At 36.1% G+C, this 19,483-nt stretch overlaps 1 protein-coding gene and 1 pseudogene across 1 annotated transcript in view; both read left to right on the forward strand.

Moving 5' to 3' along the window:
- CUBN (cubilin) overlaps window positions 1-19,483 on the forward strand; it is a 264,425-nt gene that overhangs the window by 56,554 nt on the left and 188,388 nt on the right. Inside the window, exons 22-26 of the mRNA XM_035021543.1 lie at window positions 1,694-1,824; window positions 13,955-14,147; window positions 15,482-15,642; window positions 16,057-16,238; window positions 17,017-17,173. Of these exons, the coding sequence (XP_034877434.1) occupies window positions 1,694-1,824; window positions 13,955-14,147; window positions 15,482-15,642; window positions 16,057-16,238; window positions 17,017-17,173 (824 nt within the window). The remainder of the gene's footprint in view (window positions 1-1,693; window positions 1,825-13,954; window positions 14,148-15,481; window positions 15,643-16,056; window positions 16,239-17,016; window positions 17,174-19,483) is intronic.
- LOC118022008 lies at window positions 7,830-7,941 on the forward strand (annotated as a pseudogene).

Here is a 19,483-nt window from a genome sequence, read left to right on the forward strand (position 1 = left end):
ATCAGTTTTTATTCTCATTATGGGTTCTACTTTTCTCCTTTTCATGCCTGATAATATATGATAGGATGCCAGACATTTTCAATTTTGCGTTTTTGTGCAGTGGACATTACTGCATTTCTGTATGTGTTTCTGAGCTTTGTGGGTTTTTTTAAATTTAATTTCCAGTTAGTAAAGATACAGTGTAATATTAGTTTCAGTTGTACAGTATAGTGATTCAACCCTTCCATATAACACCCGGTGCTCATCACAAGTGCACTTCTTAATTCCCATCACCTGTTTAATACATCCGCCTGCTCCCCCTCCCTTCTGGTAATCATCAGTTTGTTTGTTATAATTAAGAGTCTGTTTCTTGGTTTGTCTCTCTCCCTCTCTCTCTCTTTTCTCCTTTGCTCATTTGTTTCTTAAATTCCACATATGTTGAACTTTGATTTAGAAACGCATTAAAGTTCTTGGCAACAGCTTGATCATTTCTGGTTTTGCTTTCAAACTCACTTATTTATTGTCTCTTAAGAATCATTGTCCTTCATTGCTTGATATCCAGTATCTTGAGATCCACTGATTTATATCTTTTTGTCCAGACCAGATTTTCAGTTGTTTCAGGTGAAAGGTTATATCCAGCCCCTGTTATTACATCTTTGTTGGAAATGGAAATCTCTTGATTTCTTTTTTATTTCTTCTTAATTTCATTTTCTTTTTTCATCCATTTTAAACATTTTCCCTTTATTCATTATTTTCTTAACTTTATTTCATCTCCTAGTATTATTCTCCCTCTTTATTTTTTCTTTTATTCCTAATCTTTTATTTTTAAAACTTTCTTCTACTGAGTAAAATTAGTTCTATTTAGCAAAAATTTAACATGGCTTGGTAACCAAACTTTTACTTCTGCATAGGCCAGCTATTTAAAGATAATAGAGTCCACCTCTATAGGGCTCCCTATTCTAGGCACTGTTCTCAGCCTCTTATACACAGTATATGAACTCATAAAATTCTCAAAACAACTCTATGAAGTCGGTGCTATCATGATACCCATTTTAGAGATGGGAAAACTGAGGCATCAAGGTTGAGTGATCTGCTTAAAGTCATAATGCCTCCAGAGTGCCTGGGTGGCTCAGTTGGTTAAACATCTGCCTTCAGCTCAGGTCATGATCCCAGGATCCTGGGGTCAAGCCCCACATTGGGCTCTCTGCTCAGTGGGGAGCCTGCTTCTCCCTCTCCCTCTGCTGCTCCCCCTGCTTGTACTCTCTCTGTGTCAAATAAGTAAATAAATAAAATATTTTAAAAATATAAAGTCATAATGCCTCCAAGTGATGAAGTTGACTCTAGAGTTTGTGCTCTATGAGTTTATGGTATATGCTTTCCCTTTATTGTGTAAGTTTACACATTTTCATTAATAAGTTCATTAATATGCTATACAGTGACTTAGTATAGCTTGCAATTTCTTGTTTGATTAAACTTCTTATGTATGAAAAGCCACACAGCTAGGTACACACATATAACCATTTCAGGGAAGTAACCATGAATAGGATGATCTTCAGCAACTTTGTAAATGTTTTATGCTTGAAATATATTTGTTTTTAAAGGTTAATAGGGGGTATTATTTTTTATTTTTATCTTTACATGTCTTAATTTTTGGTACATCATTTCAAGTATACTAAAAGTTTTTAAATCTGTGTTCTTTCTTGGTTTCAAACAGATATTGTGGAAAATCAATCCCGCCCTCTCTTACCAGTAGTACCAACTCATTAATGCTTATATTTGTGGCTGACTCTGACGTTGCTTATGAAGGCTTTTTAATAAACTATGAAGCAATTGATGCATCGGCAGGTAACAGAACAACATTGTATACTTGGTTTCACTCAGTCCATTACAAAATAGTACTATGAGAATACTTCATCCCTAAACCCATGGCACATAATGAAAGCTAATTTAGAAAAGAGTATAGTGATTTCAGTGCCTTCCTTATTAAAAATAATAATTAGACCACAGTATTGTATCAATGTTAAATTTTCTAATTAACATAATTTTAAGTGTTCTGTAAGAGAATGTTTTTATTCTTAGGAATGATACATTGATATTTTTAGGGGTAAAGACATGCCATGTCTCTAAAATATTCTCACTTGGTTCAGATAATAAGTGAATGAGTAAGTTAGAAAAAGAGACAGAGATAAAGCAATGAGGGCAAAATACAAGTAAGTAGTAAATCTAGGTAAAAAGAATTTGGGAGCTAGTTCTTACAACTTTTCAAGTTTAAAATTCTATCAAAATAAAAAGTTACTTATGAGACTGAAAGCTAATTTTAAGAAATTAGAGAAAGATTCCCTAGATGCTTATCTTTTAAAGCCCCCACCCCATAAATAAATAAATAAATAATTTATATAATATTATAATTAATTTATTAAAAACTTCCACTCAGAATCCCTTCCCAGTTTCTCATTTATTTCTTCTCAGAGTACTTGGACACTATACTTTATTTTATGCAAAACTGCTGTTCTCTGGCAGTTTAAGTTCTGTGTTTGGGTAGTATGGCTTTAGATTTCTCCAGAATCCTGAGTGTGAGTGATTCATGCACTTTTTTCTCCTGAGGGCCCCATTCCAGGAGACAGTTTATTATCCAGCTCAAGCACATGGGAAATTGAATCCCCAGCAATTACAATAGTTTATGTTAAACAGCTGAAGTATTCACTGGACTTTGTCCAGGTGTTTAACATCCAATGACCAAAATTGGCTTTTTAAGAAATTACAGTGTGCACACAATTTTCCATACTTCTGTAGTTTTATCTGCCTCATATATTTGGCCCGAACCACACTGAATATTAGATTAGGATTTGAAGCGAGTCACTTGAACAATTTGGGCCACAGTTTTCTCATCTGTAAAATTAAGGAATTGGATTTGATAATCTTTGAGATGTCTTCTGGCTCTAATCAACTATAAATACAAGTTTAATTTGCTGCATGAATAAACTGGCTGTGTCTTAGATAACATACATGCTGGTGGGGCCTGCTGAAAATATTATGGAAATCTTTGTAACAATGTGCAAAGTAAGACATAGCTCTGTAATGACTAAAGCAGCCCCACTAATACCACACTAGCTTATAAGGCAATAGCAAGTGCAGTAAGAACCAAGAGCAACCCAAATAATCTGGCAGAAAGGATATTAAAGTTAAATTTTAATTTTAAAAGAAGGTTTTCAGAAAGATAAAGTACAGGTAAAATAAAAGAAAGATGAGGAGAGGAAAGAAGCAAACTGGAGAGAAAAAGAAGCTGATAAAGAAAGGCAACACAGGACACCTGGGGGGCTCAGGTGGGTAAGCATCTGCCTTCAGCTCAGGTCATGATCTCAGGGTCCTGGGGGGATCGAGCCCCGCATCAGGCTCCCTGCTCAGTGGGGAGTCTGCTTCTCCCTCTGTCCCTCCTCCTGCTCATGCGTGTGCTCTCTCTCTCTCTCCCCTCAAATAAATAAATAAATAAAAAGAAAGATAACACAAGAAAAGATATTTGACAAAAAGAGAAGGGAACCCTGAGATGGCAAACTCCAACTCTTCGATCTGCCTGATCTGCCTCCCTGGGTGATAATCATTACTTTGGCTTCTGTCTGGTCCAGACAGGGCTGAAATCACAGACAAGGGAGTGTTCACTTTCTGTCTTTGGCCAAGCCTGGCTGACTACTGTGCTCCTGCCCTTTGCTGGGTGAACTCATCGGTCTGACTAATAGTCAGATATTCTAACCAGCAATCAGATGACGGACCCAGGAAGCCATAAGGCACACTCAAATTACCATTTTGGAGCCTGTTTCAGTTTCCCATTGGGCAGGACGTGAGTGAATTGGCTGTCATGAATTGTTGAGGGTGGCTTTGTAGGACTGTTCAGGGAGGGACTGATGTGGGGGTTGTGCAGACAACTGCCAGCCAGTGGGCTAACCCTCCAGGCAGTCTGAGTCCTAGGGGGCTGCCCACCTGGAAATAGAAGGTGTGGGATGCTTTGTTTTCAGATGTCACCTTATTTTTTGTATTTTCCGCAGAAAACAGTCTCAGGAAAAAGCCCCAGTGGAAGCTTAATCATTGGCCCTCATCCTATTTTATTCCTCTAGCAGAAGTTATTTTCAGAGCAATAATGACAATATTTGGTTGGTGATTTCTAGTTCACAGCAGGTGTGAGTTTCTCTGCTGAAGTCTTTCCTGTCTTTATCTGATAAAGGTTAAATTTCCTGACTTGAATCCAGTTACTTTTCCATCTGTATTTCATGCCATAGGGTTATGATGTCAGCTCCTAAGTATGTGTTTGGAAGGAAAGAGATCAGTTTCTGGTTGTTACTTGACACCCTCCTTCATCTCTTTCTCCCTGCGTCCAGATGTGCCTGGGGAAATAGAAACAAAAAACTAACCAGTAAAATGTTTCTGTAGATATTCTGAAGAATTTTTTAGTAACATTATGAAACTAGGTTTTACATGTTTGCTTATTTACAGTACAAAATATTTGAATTTCAAAAGGATATAGTTGATTAGCTAACTAACTTTACTATTTTAAATTGTAATTTTATATTCTATTAGCATCTCCTGCATATGTATTAAAATAATCTTACCAAGAGGAGACTTTAAAGGTATAAGAAAGAATAGAGAAATAAAGAAATGATGCCTTTCTATTTTACTATTAGATGAAAACCCATATAACGCTTAGTCCAATGTTTTTCAAACATTGCAACATTCATGCCTCATTAGTAAGGTCAACCTAGCAACTTACTAGGTTGCTATCTGCATTTGTTCAAAGTATGGAACAGAAAAAAGAATAGAATAGAAAGTATCAGTTTATCATACAAAGTTTGGTGTCACCTCATGAAACCTGTTTGCACACACAAACCCCACATTGGGCTCCATGCTGAATGTGGAGCCTGCTTGCAATTCTCTCTCCTTCTCTCTCATCCCTTTCCCCCTCAAGCCCCCCACCCTGCATGCAAGATCACATGCATGCACAGCACTCTCTCTCCCTCTAAAAAAAAAGAAAGAAAGAAAAGGCATTTTTATGTTACATTTTGTATATGTTTATGTATATGTATATGTATAACAACACATGAATTTCCTTTTGTGGAATTATATCCAATTTTAATTATTGTGCTTTATTGCAAAGCAGAAGAGAAAACCAAAGCCTAGCATTAATATGTCTCAGTATTAATATTATTCTCAAAAGAGCCATTTATACTGTGAAGGGAAGAGAACATAAACTTTCTACAGACTTCAGTGTTAGATAAGGAGTTACTAACCTCTCCAGAAATAGATGCAGTAAGTTCAGAAAACCACTGTTTTTCTCTCCACAAAATCAGACATGTGAATCTCATAAAACTACAAATTTTAATATTAAATATTCTATTTAATATTTATAGCAGATGTACCTTCAAAATATTTTTTATTTCTCTATTTTAGTTTTATTTATTATTTATTAGATAGCTGAATTATTTATTGGCTTTACTTTAGAGAACTCAACCTGTCTTTGCATGGAACCTTCAAACTTTTAATATAACAGAGATTTTTATTTCATAATTTCATAAAGTAAAATTCACCTGTAGTGAATTAACAAATATGTGTATGCATGTAATCACTTCTCCATTCAAGATATAGAACAATTTTATCATCCCAGAAAGTATCCTAGTGTCCTTTTGATCGATCCTTCTACATCCTCCATCTCAACAACTGCAGACCCAGTTCTTATCACTATGAATTAGTTTTTTTCTGTTCAGAAAACAACTATGAGTGGGAGCATGCAGTATACACCCTTTTATATCTGGCTTCTTTCATTTATCATAATGCTTCTGAAGTTTGTTCATATTGTTCTACTTATAAGTAGTTCTTTTTGTTTAATTGCTGAATTGCCTTCCATTGTATGGCTATATCATAATTTGGTTATCCATTCACCTATTTTTAGATAGTTGGATTGTTTCCAGTTCTTAGCTATTATGAAAAACAGCTGCTGTGAACGTTGATGTATAGTTTTTTGTGGACTTGGATTATCAGTTCTCTTTGATAAATACCTAAAAGTAGAATTTCTGGGTCATGGGGCGCCTGGGTGGCTCAGTTGGTTGAGCGACTGCCTTTAGCTCGGGTCATGATCCTGGAGTCCCAGGTTCGAGTCCCGCATCGGGCTCCCTGCTCGGCAGGAGTCTGCTTCTCCCTCTGACCCTCCCCCTCTCATGCTCTCTCTCTCTCTCAAATAAATAAATAAAATCTTAAAAAAAAAATACAGCAACAGAATTTCTGGGTCGTATGGTAATTCTATGTTTCATTTTATGAAAAACTGCCAGGCTTTTTTTCCGAAGTGATTATACCATTTTATATTCTCCCCTGCATTGAAGGAGAATTACCCTCTCTCCACATCTTTGTCAACACTTGGTATTGCCAATCTTTCATGTTTAGCTTCTAGTAGTTGTGTAGTAGTGCCTCATTGTTGTTTTAATTCACATGTCCGTTATGACTAATAGTGCTGAGGACCTTTTCACATGCTTATTGACCATTTATACATCTTCCTTTATGAGGTGCCCGTTAAATCATTTGGCTCATTTTTATTTGTGTAATTTGTCTTATTATTGTCTTAAGTTATATATTCTGGAAACAAGTATGTCCCTTGTCAGATAAATGCATTGCAAATATTTTCTCTTTGTGTGAAGCTAGCCTTTTTTTTTTTTTATTTCCCTTAACAGTATTGTTTGAAGGGCAGAAGTATAATATGTCCTTTTTTCCTTTTCTGATTGGTGTTTTTTGTATATTGTCCAAGAAATCTGTGCCTGCTAAAGTTGTGAGGATTTTTTCCTGTGCATTCTTCTACGAGTTTTATAGTTCGAAGTTTCACATTTATGCTTATGATCCATTTGAGCTAATTTTTCTATATCAGATGTGAATTATGTGTCCAAGTTAACAAATGGTATTTAATTGTTCAAACACTATTTGTTGTGAAAGTTCTCCTTTTTTCACTGAATTGCCTTTACATTCTTGCTGCAAATCGATTGCCCATGCATGTTTGGGTCTGCTTCTGGAATCTCTATTCTATCCCATAGGACACTATAGTACAATATTATGTAATTGTATAGTGTATCTTAAAATCAGGAAATATAAGTCCTCCAGATTTTTCAAAGTTGTTTTGGTTATCCTGGATCCTTTACATTTCTATGTATCTTTTAGAATCAGCTTTTCAATTTTTACTTAAAAAACCACACCAAACCAAATCCAAACAAAACTTATTGGGAATTTGATGGAGAATATATTGAATTTATAGATCAATGCGGTGTCAAAGGGCATCTTAAATTGAGTCTGCCAATCCATAAACATATTTTACTTCTCCATTTATTCAAATATTTTAAAATTTCTTTCAGCAATGTCTTAAAGTTTTCACTATAGAGTTTTTACACATTTCCATTAAAATTATTAAGTGCTTTATGTTTTTATGCTATTATAAATGATATTTTAAATTTCATTTTTCAGTTGTTTGGCTCATATTTGCAAGTTAAATTGTTTTTTGTATATTTACCTTGTATCCTGTAACTTTGTTAAACTCAGTTATTCTAGTAACTTTTTAGTAGATTACTTAGTATATTCAACATAGATGAGCATATCTGTCAATAAGAACAGCTATATTTTTTCCTTTCCAGTCTCTCTCTCTCTCTGCCTTATTTCAATGGTGAGCGACTTCTGTATTATGTTGAATAGAAAAGATGAAATTGAACATATTGGCCTTGTTCTTAATCTTAACAGGAAATCATTTAATCCTTTATTACTTAAGTGTCATGTTAGCTTTGGGTTTTTCATAGACGCCCTTCTTTTGCTACTGTTTTCTTTTCAGCTTACAGAGCTTTGCGCAGTGACTGTATCATAGCCAGTGAAGTTTATCCGAGGCGCGATTATTGTTAATTGAAAACTCTTTTCAGCTTACAGAATATTTTTAATACTCCATTTTATTGCCTTCATTGACTTTTTATTTTTTAAGATTTTATTTATTTATTTATTCATGAGAGACAGAGAGAGAGAGAGAGAGAGGCAGAGGGAGAAGCAGGCTTCCCACGGAGCAGGGAGCCCGATGCGGGACTCGATCCCAGGACCCTGGGATCATGACCTGAGCCGAAGGCAGACGCTTAACCATCTGAGCCACCCAGGCGCCCCGCCTTCATTGACTTTTTAAATAAAGATTTTATTTATTTATTTATTTATTTAGAGCATGAACAGGGGGAGGGGCAGAGGGAGAGGAGAGAGAATCTCAAGCAGACTCCTCTCTGAGCATGGAGCCTGACATGGATCTCCATCTCTTGACCCTGAGATCATGACCTGACCTAAAATCAAGAGTCTGATGCTTAACCGACTGAGCCACCCAGGTGCCCCTCTCACTGACTTTTTAATTGTACCTCTTTTTTGTGTATTTGCTCAAGGGATAACAAAATGCTTTCTTAGCTTATCAGTAAGTCTGCTTAGAGTTGATATGCCACTACTTTACACTTCACACCTTATATTTTATAGTTGACACTATATTTCACACACTTCTCACTTCACAAATGTAATAACCTCACAACAGTATATAATTCTTTTTTTTTTTAAAGATTTTATTTATTTATTTGAGAGAGAGAGAACGAGAGACAGCACGAGAGGGAAGAGGGCAGAGGGAGAAGCAGACCCCCTGCTGAGCAGGGAGCCCGATGTGGGACTCGATCCCGGGACTCCAGGATCATGACCTGAGCCGAAAGCAGTCGCTTAACCAACTGAGCCACCCAGGCGCCCACAACAGTATATAATTCTGTCTGCCTCTTCTTTATGCTGCTTTAATTGTATCTTTTAATTCTACTTTATTATAAACTCCACCTTACTATTATTTTTGCTTTAAATGATTAGTTGTCTTTTAAAGAAATAATGAGAAGAAAAGCAATCTTTATATTTATCCAGTTGTTTACCATTTCTGGTTTTCTTCAGATACATGTTTCTGTTTGGTGTAATTTGTCTTTGGCATGACAGACATTGCTAGTTTTTCATGTAGTATAGGTCTTCTAGTGATGAAAATCTCAGCTTCTGTTTGTCTAAAAATGTCCTTCTTGCACTCTCATCTTGAAAAACTTTTTCTGGTGGTACCTGGATGGCACAGTTGGTTAAACTCCTGACTCTTGGTTTTGGCTCAGGTCATGATCTCAGGGTCATGGGATGGAGCCCCTAGTTGGGCTCCATGCTCAGCGTTGGGTCTGCTTGAGATTCTTTTTTCTTCTCCTGCTGCCACTCCCACTCATGCTCTCTCTCTCTCAAATAAATAAATCTTAAAAAAAAAGAGAAACTTTTTCTGGATAATTGAACTTTTTTTTTTCCTGTCAACACCTTAAAAATGTATTCCATTTTCTTCTTGCCTCCATTATTTCTAATTAGAATCCAGCTCCTATTCATATCATGGTTTTCCTGTATATAATGTGTCATTTTTCCTCTAGCTCCTTTATTTTTCTTGTATTTGTTTTTCAATAGTTTAAGGTACCCAAGTGTGATTTTCTTTTATTTATCTTGCCTAGGATTAACTAAACTCCTTGAAGCTAATTTGATTTTTTAAGCCAAATTTGGGAGAATTTTAGCCACTATATTTTTCTTTTTTACCTATTTTCATTATCTTCTCCTTCTGGGTCTTCAATTATATGTGTGCTAGACTGCTTGGTATTTTTTTCCTAGGTTTTGGGAATCTGTTCATTTTTCTGCACATTTTTCCTCTTTTTTCTTCAGATTAAATCATTTCTATTGATACACCTTCAAGTTCAATGATCCTTTTTCTTCTACCTCAAAGTTTCTATTAAGCCCATCCATGAATTTTTAAATCTGTTAGTATACTTTTTTTTTTTTTTAATTTCAGTAGAGATAACATGCAGTATTATATTAGTTTCAGGTCAGTTGGTATACTTTTAAGTTATAGAATTTCCATATGATTCTTTTTTTTTTTTTAAAGATTTTATTTATTTATTTGAGAGAGAGAATGAGAGAGAGCAGGAGAGGGAGGAGGGTCAGAGGGAGAAGCAGACTCCCTGCTGAGCAGGGAGCCCGATGCGGGACTCGATCCCAGGACTCCAGGATCATGACCTGAGCCGAAGGCAGTGGCTTAACCAACTGAGCCACCCAGGTGCCCTCCATATGATTCTTTTAATAGTTTCCTTTGTATTGCTAAAATTCTTTATTTATTTACCATTGAGGCTATATTTTTCTTTAAGTCTTTGAGCATATTTCTAGTAGTTGCACTAAAGTTTTTGTCTGCTAGTCTAATATCTGGGCCATCTTTAAGTCACAAGGTCACATTTTTTTCTTGACTATAATTTATATTTCTCTGTTTATTTGTATTAGTAGCAGTTTTTGAGTTTTATACTGGATATGGTGAATGATATGTGTAGATATTCTGCTTTCTCTTCCCTTTCTCTGAAGCTTTATGGCAGGTCAATATTTAGCTGATTACCTTGTACTTGTATAGATCTGTATTTTTTATTTGTTAAGGCAGATTTGTGAACATCCCCAGGTGTTTCCTAAGCCCTTCTAAGTAGGTAGGTCTCAACCTCCAAGTTTCATTGCTCCTGCAGGTATTTTCAAGACTTATACTTTAGTAGGGAAACCCTAGAAAAGCCTTACTCTTGGTCATGGTCTTCATTTCTAAGGTGTGGCCTTTCTGGTTCTCAAGTGGGTTCTTGGCATGTAAATGAGGGGATTCTGATGAGGGGGAGAACTCCATAGTCTCCCAGCATTTCCTGGCCTCTGGCTTCCAGCCTAGTAGCAGCTGCTCTCTGGCATGCCTTTTGAACTCACCTCATGTATGCCCAGCCCAGCTCAGGCAAGAATACATAGGGGACTTTACATAGATGGCTGGTCCTCCTCTCTGTATAGTTACTCCTTACTGGAGCATTTTCCTGCAGTTCCAGCTCCTTTGACATCCCTAAATTCAGATCCCTGCTTCCTCAGCTCAACAGAGCTGTCATTTACTACTTGGACTTCAGCAAACGGCTGCAATCAGAAAATTATGCATAAAGAGCCAAGGAAATAGAGTCCCACCTCATGAATCTTCTGTCTGTCAAGGATCACAATCTTGAACTGCCCATTGCCCAGGGCCTCATATATTTTGTCCAGTTTCATAGTTGTTATGGAGAGGGGCTAGTTTAGTGCTAATTATTTGTCATGGCTGGAAGCAGAGATTTCTAGTTTAGATTGAATAAACATGATAAAATATTAAAGAATCTCAACTTCCTCAGGAGAGAGAGAGCAGGAACATGAGGTAAGAAAAGTGGAGGGGTTAATAGGATGGGGATAGAGAGAGCGGGAAGAAATTAGATACTTGTCCCACCCTCTCAGTTTTCAATACATTATGTAATAAATTGTTAACAAATATTTATTAGAGGTAATCTGGGCCAGATAATGTAGTGACAGTTAACAATTATTAATAAGGTCCTGTTTATATTTCCAGACATAGTGGAGGAAATAAAAACAATCACAATACCATATTTTGGGGGCTCAAATTGCTATTCAAATAAAGTTTTATTGAGCGCAACAAAATTAACTCTGCTTGATCTGAAGAAGTTGCACAGAGGAAGTGATTTTTTTTTTAATATTTTATTTATTTATTTGACAGAGAGAGACACAGCAAGAGAAGGAACACAAGCAGGGGGGAGTGGGAGAGGGAGAAGCAGGCTTTCCGCTGAGCAGAGAGCCCGATGCGGGGCTCGATCCCAGGACCCTGGGATCATGACCTGAGTTGAAGGCTGCTGAAGGCAGATACTTAACGACTGAGCCACCCAGGCGCCTTGATATTTGACTTTGACCTTAAATGATGTATGAGTTTATTTGTTTAATGATGTGTTGGGGTAGAAGGGGAAGTTGTTAGAGAAAGCATTTCAAAGTGAACAGCGTGAGGACCATTTGAATACATAAGGGACTATGTTTACCTTTGTGCCAGAAAAGAAGCTTAATGAGTCAATCAAAATCTCAGTAGGGATTAAAAAACAACCACCAATTGTTCCACAATAGTCACTTGCATATGTACAAGGTACAGCGAAATAAGTCATCATTATTTCTCAAATATTTGTTGAACTGGTTCCTTTACATGAGATCCCACTTATACAAACCATTCTCCGGCAGACTAATTGCAAGTTGCGTTAGAAATATTCAATACAATTGTATTTCCCTTCTGGGAGTAGAGTGGGTAAGCAAGGAAATGACATAAACAGATTTGCTCTAGATATTTGATTGACTGGCTAAATCTATCTGAATGTGGGGCTGGTCAATGAGTCTTCCAGTTCTGTCAGCTTAGGGAGACTGGGTCATAACCTTCATTTAACGTCCATTTCATCCATGAATTTTTATCTTAGTAATACTCATTACTGATATGAAATACTTAATAGACCACTTCTACAACCCCCTTCTGTCTGCCCCTCTCTCCTCCAACCCTGCCTTCTTCCTGCCCTTTCCTATTCTTCCTTCCTTCCTTCCTTCCTTCATCCTTGAAGAAATATTTCTTGGCAGACTGTAGAAAAGTATACAATATTCATATTTGAAGTTAAATGATTTTTTTCAACAAAGTAAAGCCTTGCTGGCTTGTTGTTTAAAATAGAGTAAGCCAAATATTTGATGAATGCCTGTTACTCTGAGGGTTATACATAGGTAGTAGAACTTGTAATATTTTCTATGCATCTCTGTACTCTCAATATCAGTGGCTCCTCTCTTCTGAGTATGATTATACAGCAGCAAGTGGGAAATTACACATCAAAAAAAATTCCTCATTTTCTTTTTTTCACCCATAATAAAGTATAATAGTTTATTCGCCCTCAAAACCTTTTAGTAGCAGGCCTGTGTCTACTCCTGGACCCTAGATTTATGTTATTACTAGATATAATTGAAGGTACATTAAAAATACATTGAAACTGGATTTTCTTTGGAAAATATCTCAGATTTGAAGGGCATAGGAGATTGAGTGGGTTGGTTAGTAAATATAGAGCTTAATGGACTGGGTAGGTAAAGTTAAAATTCTTAAAGTAGAACAGTTAAAATTGAATTACAACATGAAATTGTCCAAGTACTATTTTTTTGAAGATTTATTTATTTAAGAGAGAGAGAGAGAGAGAGAATCTCCAGCAAGCTAGATGTGGGACTTGATCCCATGGCCCTGAGATCATGACCTGAACCGAAATCAAGAGTTGGGTGTTTAACCGCCTGAGCCACCAAGGCACCCCTCCAAGTACTATCTTAATGTTTTATGTGAATGATCTAATTTATTCCTCATCATTTATGCTCTATTTTTTCTACACTTTTCTGAACTATTTTGAAACATAAGGATGATTACTACCATTTATTGAGCACATACCATGTGCCAAGCCATTTAATTGCATTATCTCTAACACTTAAATGTATAGTCAAAGATAGTTACCATCCCCATTTGGGAGATGAGGCTCAGAGAGGTGAAGTAATTTACCCAAGGTTGCATAGCTTGTCAGTGTGTGAGCTAGGCATTGATTCAAGATCAACCGGTTTCCTGACACCTTCTATTCTTCACATGGCTGAGGTACCTGCTTTGTCATTTCTCATAAATGCATGCTTTGATGAAAAACATTTTAAAGGAAGGTTATAAAAAGGAGAACAGAACTGAATTATTTCTAGCACCCCTCTATGATTTCCATGGTTGAGCCTAATGTTTAATGTTCAGGGTAATATGCATGGATGAAAAAATTATAATACTTCCAAGATCTAAAAAGTTATGATATATGTAACAATTTCTGCTACATAGCTTAGGTTTACTATGAATAATTATTTTTGCCTTTGAGATTAAAAAAAAATCTTTGTTTTGAAAGGAAATCATTCTTTAACATTCCAGAATGGCCTATTGAAAATCAAGTACATTGGCATAAATTAATGAAATATGTATTACTGAATGTCTTATAAATATAGCATGATATTTTCTCTTTTCTATCTTATGCTCTATTTCTTTCCATAGCATGCATGGAAGACTATACAGAAGAGTCTGGGACTTTTACTTCTCCAAACTTCCCTGATAATTACCCCAACAATTTGAAATGCATTTATAGGATCACGGTAGAAACCAGCCAACAGATTGCATTGCACTTCACAAATTTCTCTTTGGAGGAGGCCATCGGTGGACACTGTATAGGAGATTTTGTGGAAATCAGGTAAGCACGTTTATTTCATCACCTTTTTCATTATTGGTATTCATTCATAATCTTTCCTGGAAAGGTTAAGGAAAACACATGGAAATTCTCTGTAAAGCCCTCTGTTGTGCTCTTTCTTGCAAGATACAAAGCTTGTCCTGTGGAGCCAGAAGAAAACTGGAAAATTGCGTAAGATTCAGTGGTTATTTTGAAGTGATTATTTTATTGAGAATATTTTAAAATAAATTCCAGATTTTATTTGAACAGATTAAACAGATGTACTACTACTCTGAAATTAGATACTTGCAATTATTGAAAACCTACTTTCTTTATGGAAAATCAATTTAAATTTTAGGCTGTACATTATCCACTTGGTCTAATTATATCACAAAAATGATGGTAAGATAACAACCTTAAAGTTTTTACAAATTTTTTGTGTTCAAATAATAAAAGTCTAGGCTTGTGAATTTTTTTTCTTTACTTCTTTGTTATTTAGAGACAATGAGTTTTAAAAGTTATATTTGCAGTAAAAGTAAGTTAACTTACATACTGCTATCTACCCAGATCATTACATTGAATTAAATCAGGCTAATCAGCTTGGTGTGTATTTGGTTAAATTTTTTATTTGGCCTTTTGAAAGCCTAGAATATTATATTTTTTTACAATAAATTTTATTCTATGATGTAAAGTGAGATACTAAAATAATAAATCGCAATTGTATCATATCATGCCCAAATAACATAAATTTCTTAATTTACAATAATTAATCATTAGATTTTAATATTGAGTGAATCTCCCCATTTATTTTTGGCTTGAAAAAGCTACAAATTACAAAGTAGATATAAGACCCCCAAAAATTCTTGGGGAAGAATCATTTTCAAAATTTTGCTAAATAGGTCAAATGTAACATTAAATTTTGAAAAATTCAAATTAGAAGGAAAGTATTTTAGTTTTCTCTGTAAAATTAAGCAACATTTGTTTATACTGTTAATAATTATGGTTTCTTTATCCCATTACATATTATCTATGTAATTTCTACTATTCATTCTCCCTGTGTTCTGTGACACATTTGCCAGATGCTTCGTTTGAGAGGGAAAAGATTAAACTCTTTCTCTCAGCTTGAAATTAGTTATATAAAATGTCCCGCGAACCAAAAATGATGTTCCTTATTAAGCTATTCACTGTTTAATAAAGTGAAAAATTGAAAACTTGAAATTGTGACTTAGAGTAGTCTTAAGAAAGTTTGACCGACATAAACTGATCTGTTTGCAATCTCAAAGTTCAAATAATATTAAATGTTTATACGGTAATTTTATCAATAACCAATAAATGATCACATCTGTGTTTTGTCACAGAGATGGAGGCTATGAAAGTTCACCACCCCTGGGAACATACTGTGGCTCAAATCCACCTCCAAGAATCATCTCTCACAGTAACAAACTATGGTTACAATTTAAGAGTGACTTCCTTGGCTCAGGGCCTGGATTCTCAGTTTACTGGGATGGATCATTGACAGGTAAATGGCAAAGAGCTGTCTTTTCTTGGAGAGTCCAGTCAGATTGGTTTCTTGATTCTTAGACTGCCATGCTCTCATCCAGTTTATTCCAGCTGTATTTTGTCATTACTATCTGTACTAAACTTCAACATTGCAAATATTTCTGAATTAACAGCAGCTGTTTTGGTTTTGTTTTCGAGGACAGAATAAGGGGAAATGTCCTGGTTCCATGGTGTATTTCCTCAAGCTGGTCATCTTGGTTAGCCGAAGGAAAGGACATTGAATAGGCTAGCTACTAAACAAAACTGCATGTGGAAATGCAGTTTTGTTCTGTAACAAAGGAGAGTAACAGTAACCACAGTTTGATATGGGCAAGAGAATTCCATTTTACCATGAAGAAAAAGATATGGGTCATCTCATCTCTTTCTCCTATAGGTTGTGGGGGCAATCTCACGACTCCCACTGGCGTGTTCACTTCTCCCAACTACCCGATGCCCTACTACCACAGCTCCGAATGCTATTGGAGGTTGAAATCCAGCCACGGCAGCCCATTTGAACTGGAATTTGAAGACTTTCACTTGGAGAATCACCCAAACTGCATGTCAGATTATCTGGCTGTATGTATGAAGTTCAGTGGTTCCTTTCACTACTCTCATCTCACTCACACACATCAATGCATTTGTTTTTATCTTTGAAATTCGGGAAAGGGGAACACTTAAGCAAAATATCCAAATAAAAATTTCAAACAAAAGAAAAAAGAAAATGTGATGAAAATGACAGCCTTTTAAGTATGACATGTATTACTGAATGGATTGGTACACTAAGTATTTAAAATATATTGAATATGGGCTGTTAAGATATGGTTAAAATCTCCCAAAAGGGTAATTTCTAAATATTCTTTAAAAAATAACAATGTAGAGGACTATATTGGTGAACTAGAGAAGATAATTAAAGTCATCCAGGTAGGACTTTATAAGTAGCAGCAATCCATCCTTGTCCATTAAAAAAAATCTAAATAAAAAATGTATTAGAATGTCATAAATTATAAACTCTGAAATCAAAAACAGGGAGAACTACTGAAAATAGCTATGGTCTCAAAAATACGTATTATTTTTCTTTCATTTTTAATGAAAATGAAAGTCTTTCATTTTTAATCTTCAGATTTCAGCCTGGGTTTACACCCTTACGCGACTATACACAGCTATGGTTAAAATGGCCCAAGTTCACTACCTAAGTTTATAGACATTTAAATATAATTTTTAAAGATATTTTGATTCAGGGCTCTTCTTTTGTTATGTCATGCATTTCGTGTATTTTCCCACTTCTTAAGCATTAGAGTCCTTTAAATAATGTTTATGGCCACAATCATCTGACATTTAAAATGTTTCATTAAAGGTATATGATGGCCCAAGTACCAGCTCTCATTTGCTAAGTCAGCTTTGTGGGAATGAAAAACCGCCTCTCATCCGTTCTAGTGGAGACAGCGTGTTTTTAAAATTCAGGACAGATGAAGGTCAACAAGGAGGTGGCTTCCTAGCCAAATACCAGCAAAGTAAGTATGCATGCTGGCTGCTCCATGCCTTTGGTGGGTCTTCAATCTCCTGATAATGAAACAAATGGAAATAACTATAACCCATTGGTTTGAACAATTGAAATAAATCTTTGCTCTTATGAGAAAGACTTAAATCTATTTGAGAGAAAAATGCATAGCCTTAAATTTAATGCCATATAACTAAAGCATGTGGTCAGCTATACAAAATGGAATATTTAATATGCTGAGATAGTTGCCATTTGGCTAAAAATCAGCATAGCAGGTTAACAGCGAGTGGGTTTTCATTTGTATCAAACATTACAATCTTCTAATTAGACATTATTCCATTGCACATAGTATCTCCCACACTATTTTTTTTTTTTGGTCTTGTACCTCAATTTTTATTAAGGGAAACTACATTCTTATAAATCAGATGTAAAGTCAGCATATTCTTTTTTTTTCAAGATTTATTTATTTATTTTAGAGTGTGTGTGAGAGAGAGAGAAAATGAGCAAGTGGGAGGAGGGGCAGAGGAAGAGGGACAATCCTGAAGCAGACTTCCTGCTGAGCACAGAGCCCCAGGGGGAGCGGATCCAGGACCCAGAGATCATGACCTGAGACCTGAGTGGAGGCTCAACTGACTGAGCCACCCAGGCTGCTAGCACATTCTTTATTGTGGAAAAATCTGGTCATTGTAGAGATGTCATTTTAAAATCTACTTTCCTATGAGGCCATGTATTAGAATTAAAGGAATATTGTATGAAGAGTCAAGGGACCCAGGAGTTTATCCTGGCCCCTAATCTCTGAGATCACTTTTCTTCTCTGAGGTTCCATGACTTCTTCTCTTAAAAAAAGAGAGTAAACAAGGCCATCATTAAAGCTCCCTCTAGGTCTAGAATTATATACTTTTTTTTTTTTTTTGAGAGAGAGAGAGAGAGAGAGAGTGAGCCCGTGTGCATGCCCATGTGCACATGCAAGTGGTGGGGGGTGTGGGGTGGGCAGGGCAGAGGGAGAGAGAAAATCCCAAGCAGGCTCCATGCTTAGCGCAGAGCAGAAGCAGGGTTCCATCTCACGACCCTGAGATCATGACCTGAGCTGAAATCAAGAGTTGGTCGCCCAACCAACTGAGCCACCCAGGCACCCCTAGAATCAAATACTTTCTAATGTTAGTTTCAAAATGGCCATTTAAAGAAAACAAGGCTTCCTTGAATTTATGTTATTTTATTGAATTTATGTTATGTTAACATTAACATTTTGAATTAACATAAATTCAAAACCACCACTTGTGGTTTTGAAAGTACAGTTCCTTGCCCACTATACCTAAATTTATCCATATTTCGACACAGTTACCTAAAAACAGAATTGAAAGTCACAAGATCATAAACTGAACACACAAAATCCCTTTGAATTAGTTGAAAGCCTATTAATGTTTGACCTTGACTATGTGTGAATCTGCTAATATTCACATTCACTTACATTTGAGGGTTAGTCTGAATTCTAGATAGTTTTGAATACTGAGTTTTAATGATAGAATGCTTCATTCTTCAGAAGTTCATCATAGCGTATGAAAAGCTCTCCCATTCTCTCAGGGATATATCTTTTTGGTTGAACATTTCTCTAATTTTATTATTGCTGTGCTAATTTGTTTCTTGGTTATAGTCAAATTGCTTAATAAGGATTCTTCCCTTTTATTCTTGTGATTATTTTATTTTTCTCTCATAATTTCAGAACACTGAAGGAGTAACTTAGTGCACATGGGATATAGGGTCTTTTTTTTTTTTTTAAAGATTTTTTTTTATTTATTTGACAGAGAGAGATACAGCAAGAGAGGGAACACAAGCAGGGAGAGTGGGAGAGGGAGATGCAGGCTTCCCGCTGAGCAGGGAGCCTGATGCGGGGCTCGATCCCAGGACCCTGGGATCATGACCTGAGCTGAAGGCAGACGCTTAACGACTGAGCCACCCAGGCGCCCCGGGATATAGGGTCTTAAAGGCAAAAATCAGAGCTAACCAGTGAGATTTTCTGTAAAATTTGCCATGTGAAATTGGAGGTTTGCCGATGGAAGAATTTCTGAGCACCGAGAGCAGCCCATATGGTTTAATGGAATATATTTTCCTCTGCCCTGACTTGTAGCCATTGTGGCAAATGCTGCCCCTCTGCCTTATAGCTGTAGCTTCTCACAGGCTTTTAAGACCACAGAATTATCCTTTAGAATTCCTTTGTGGACAGAAAGGTGACCTAAAGAGAAATAGTTTGAGTATTCCCCCGCTCCAGCAAAGGAAGACTCTGGAGAGCTACAAAGGTATACTTTTCCATACCAAAGATTGTATA

The sequence above is a fragment of the Mirounga leonina genome, unplaced genomic scaffold (assembly GCF_011800145.1).
Source record: "Mirounga leonina isolate KUSES-001 unplaced genomic scaffold, KU_Mleo_1.0 Mir_175, whole genome shotgun sequence".
In the NCBI taxonomy this organism is placed as follows: Eukaryota; Metazoa; Chordata; class Mammalia; order Carnivora; family Phocidae; genus Mirounga; species Mirounga leonina.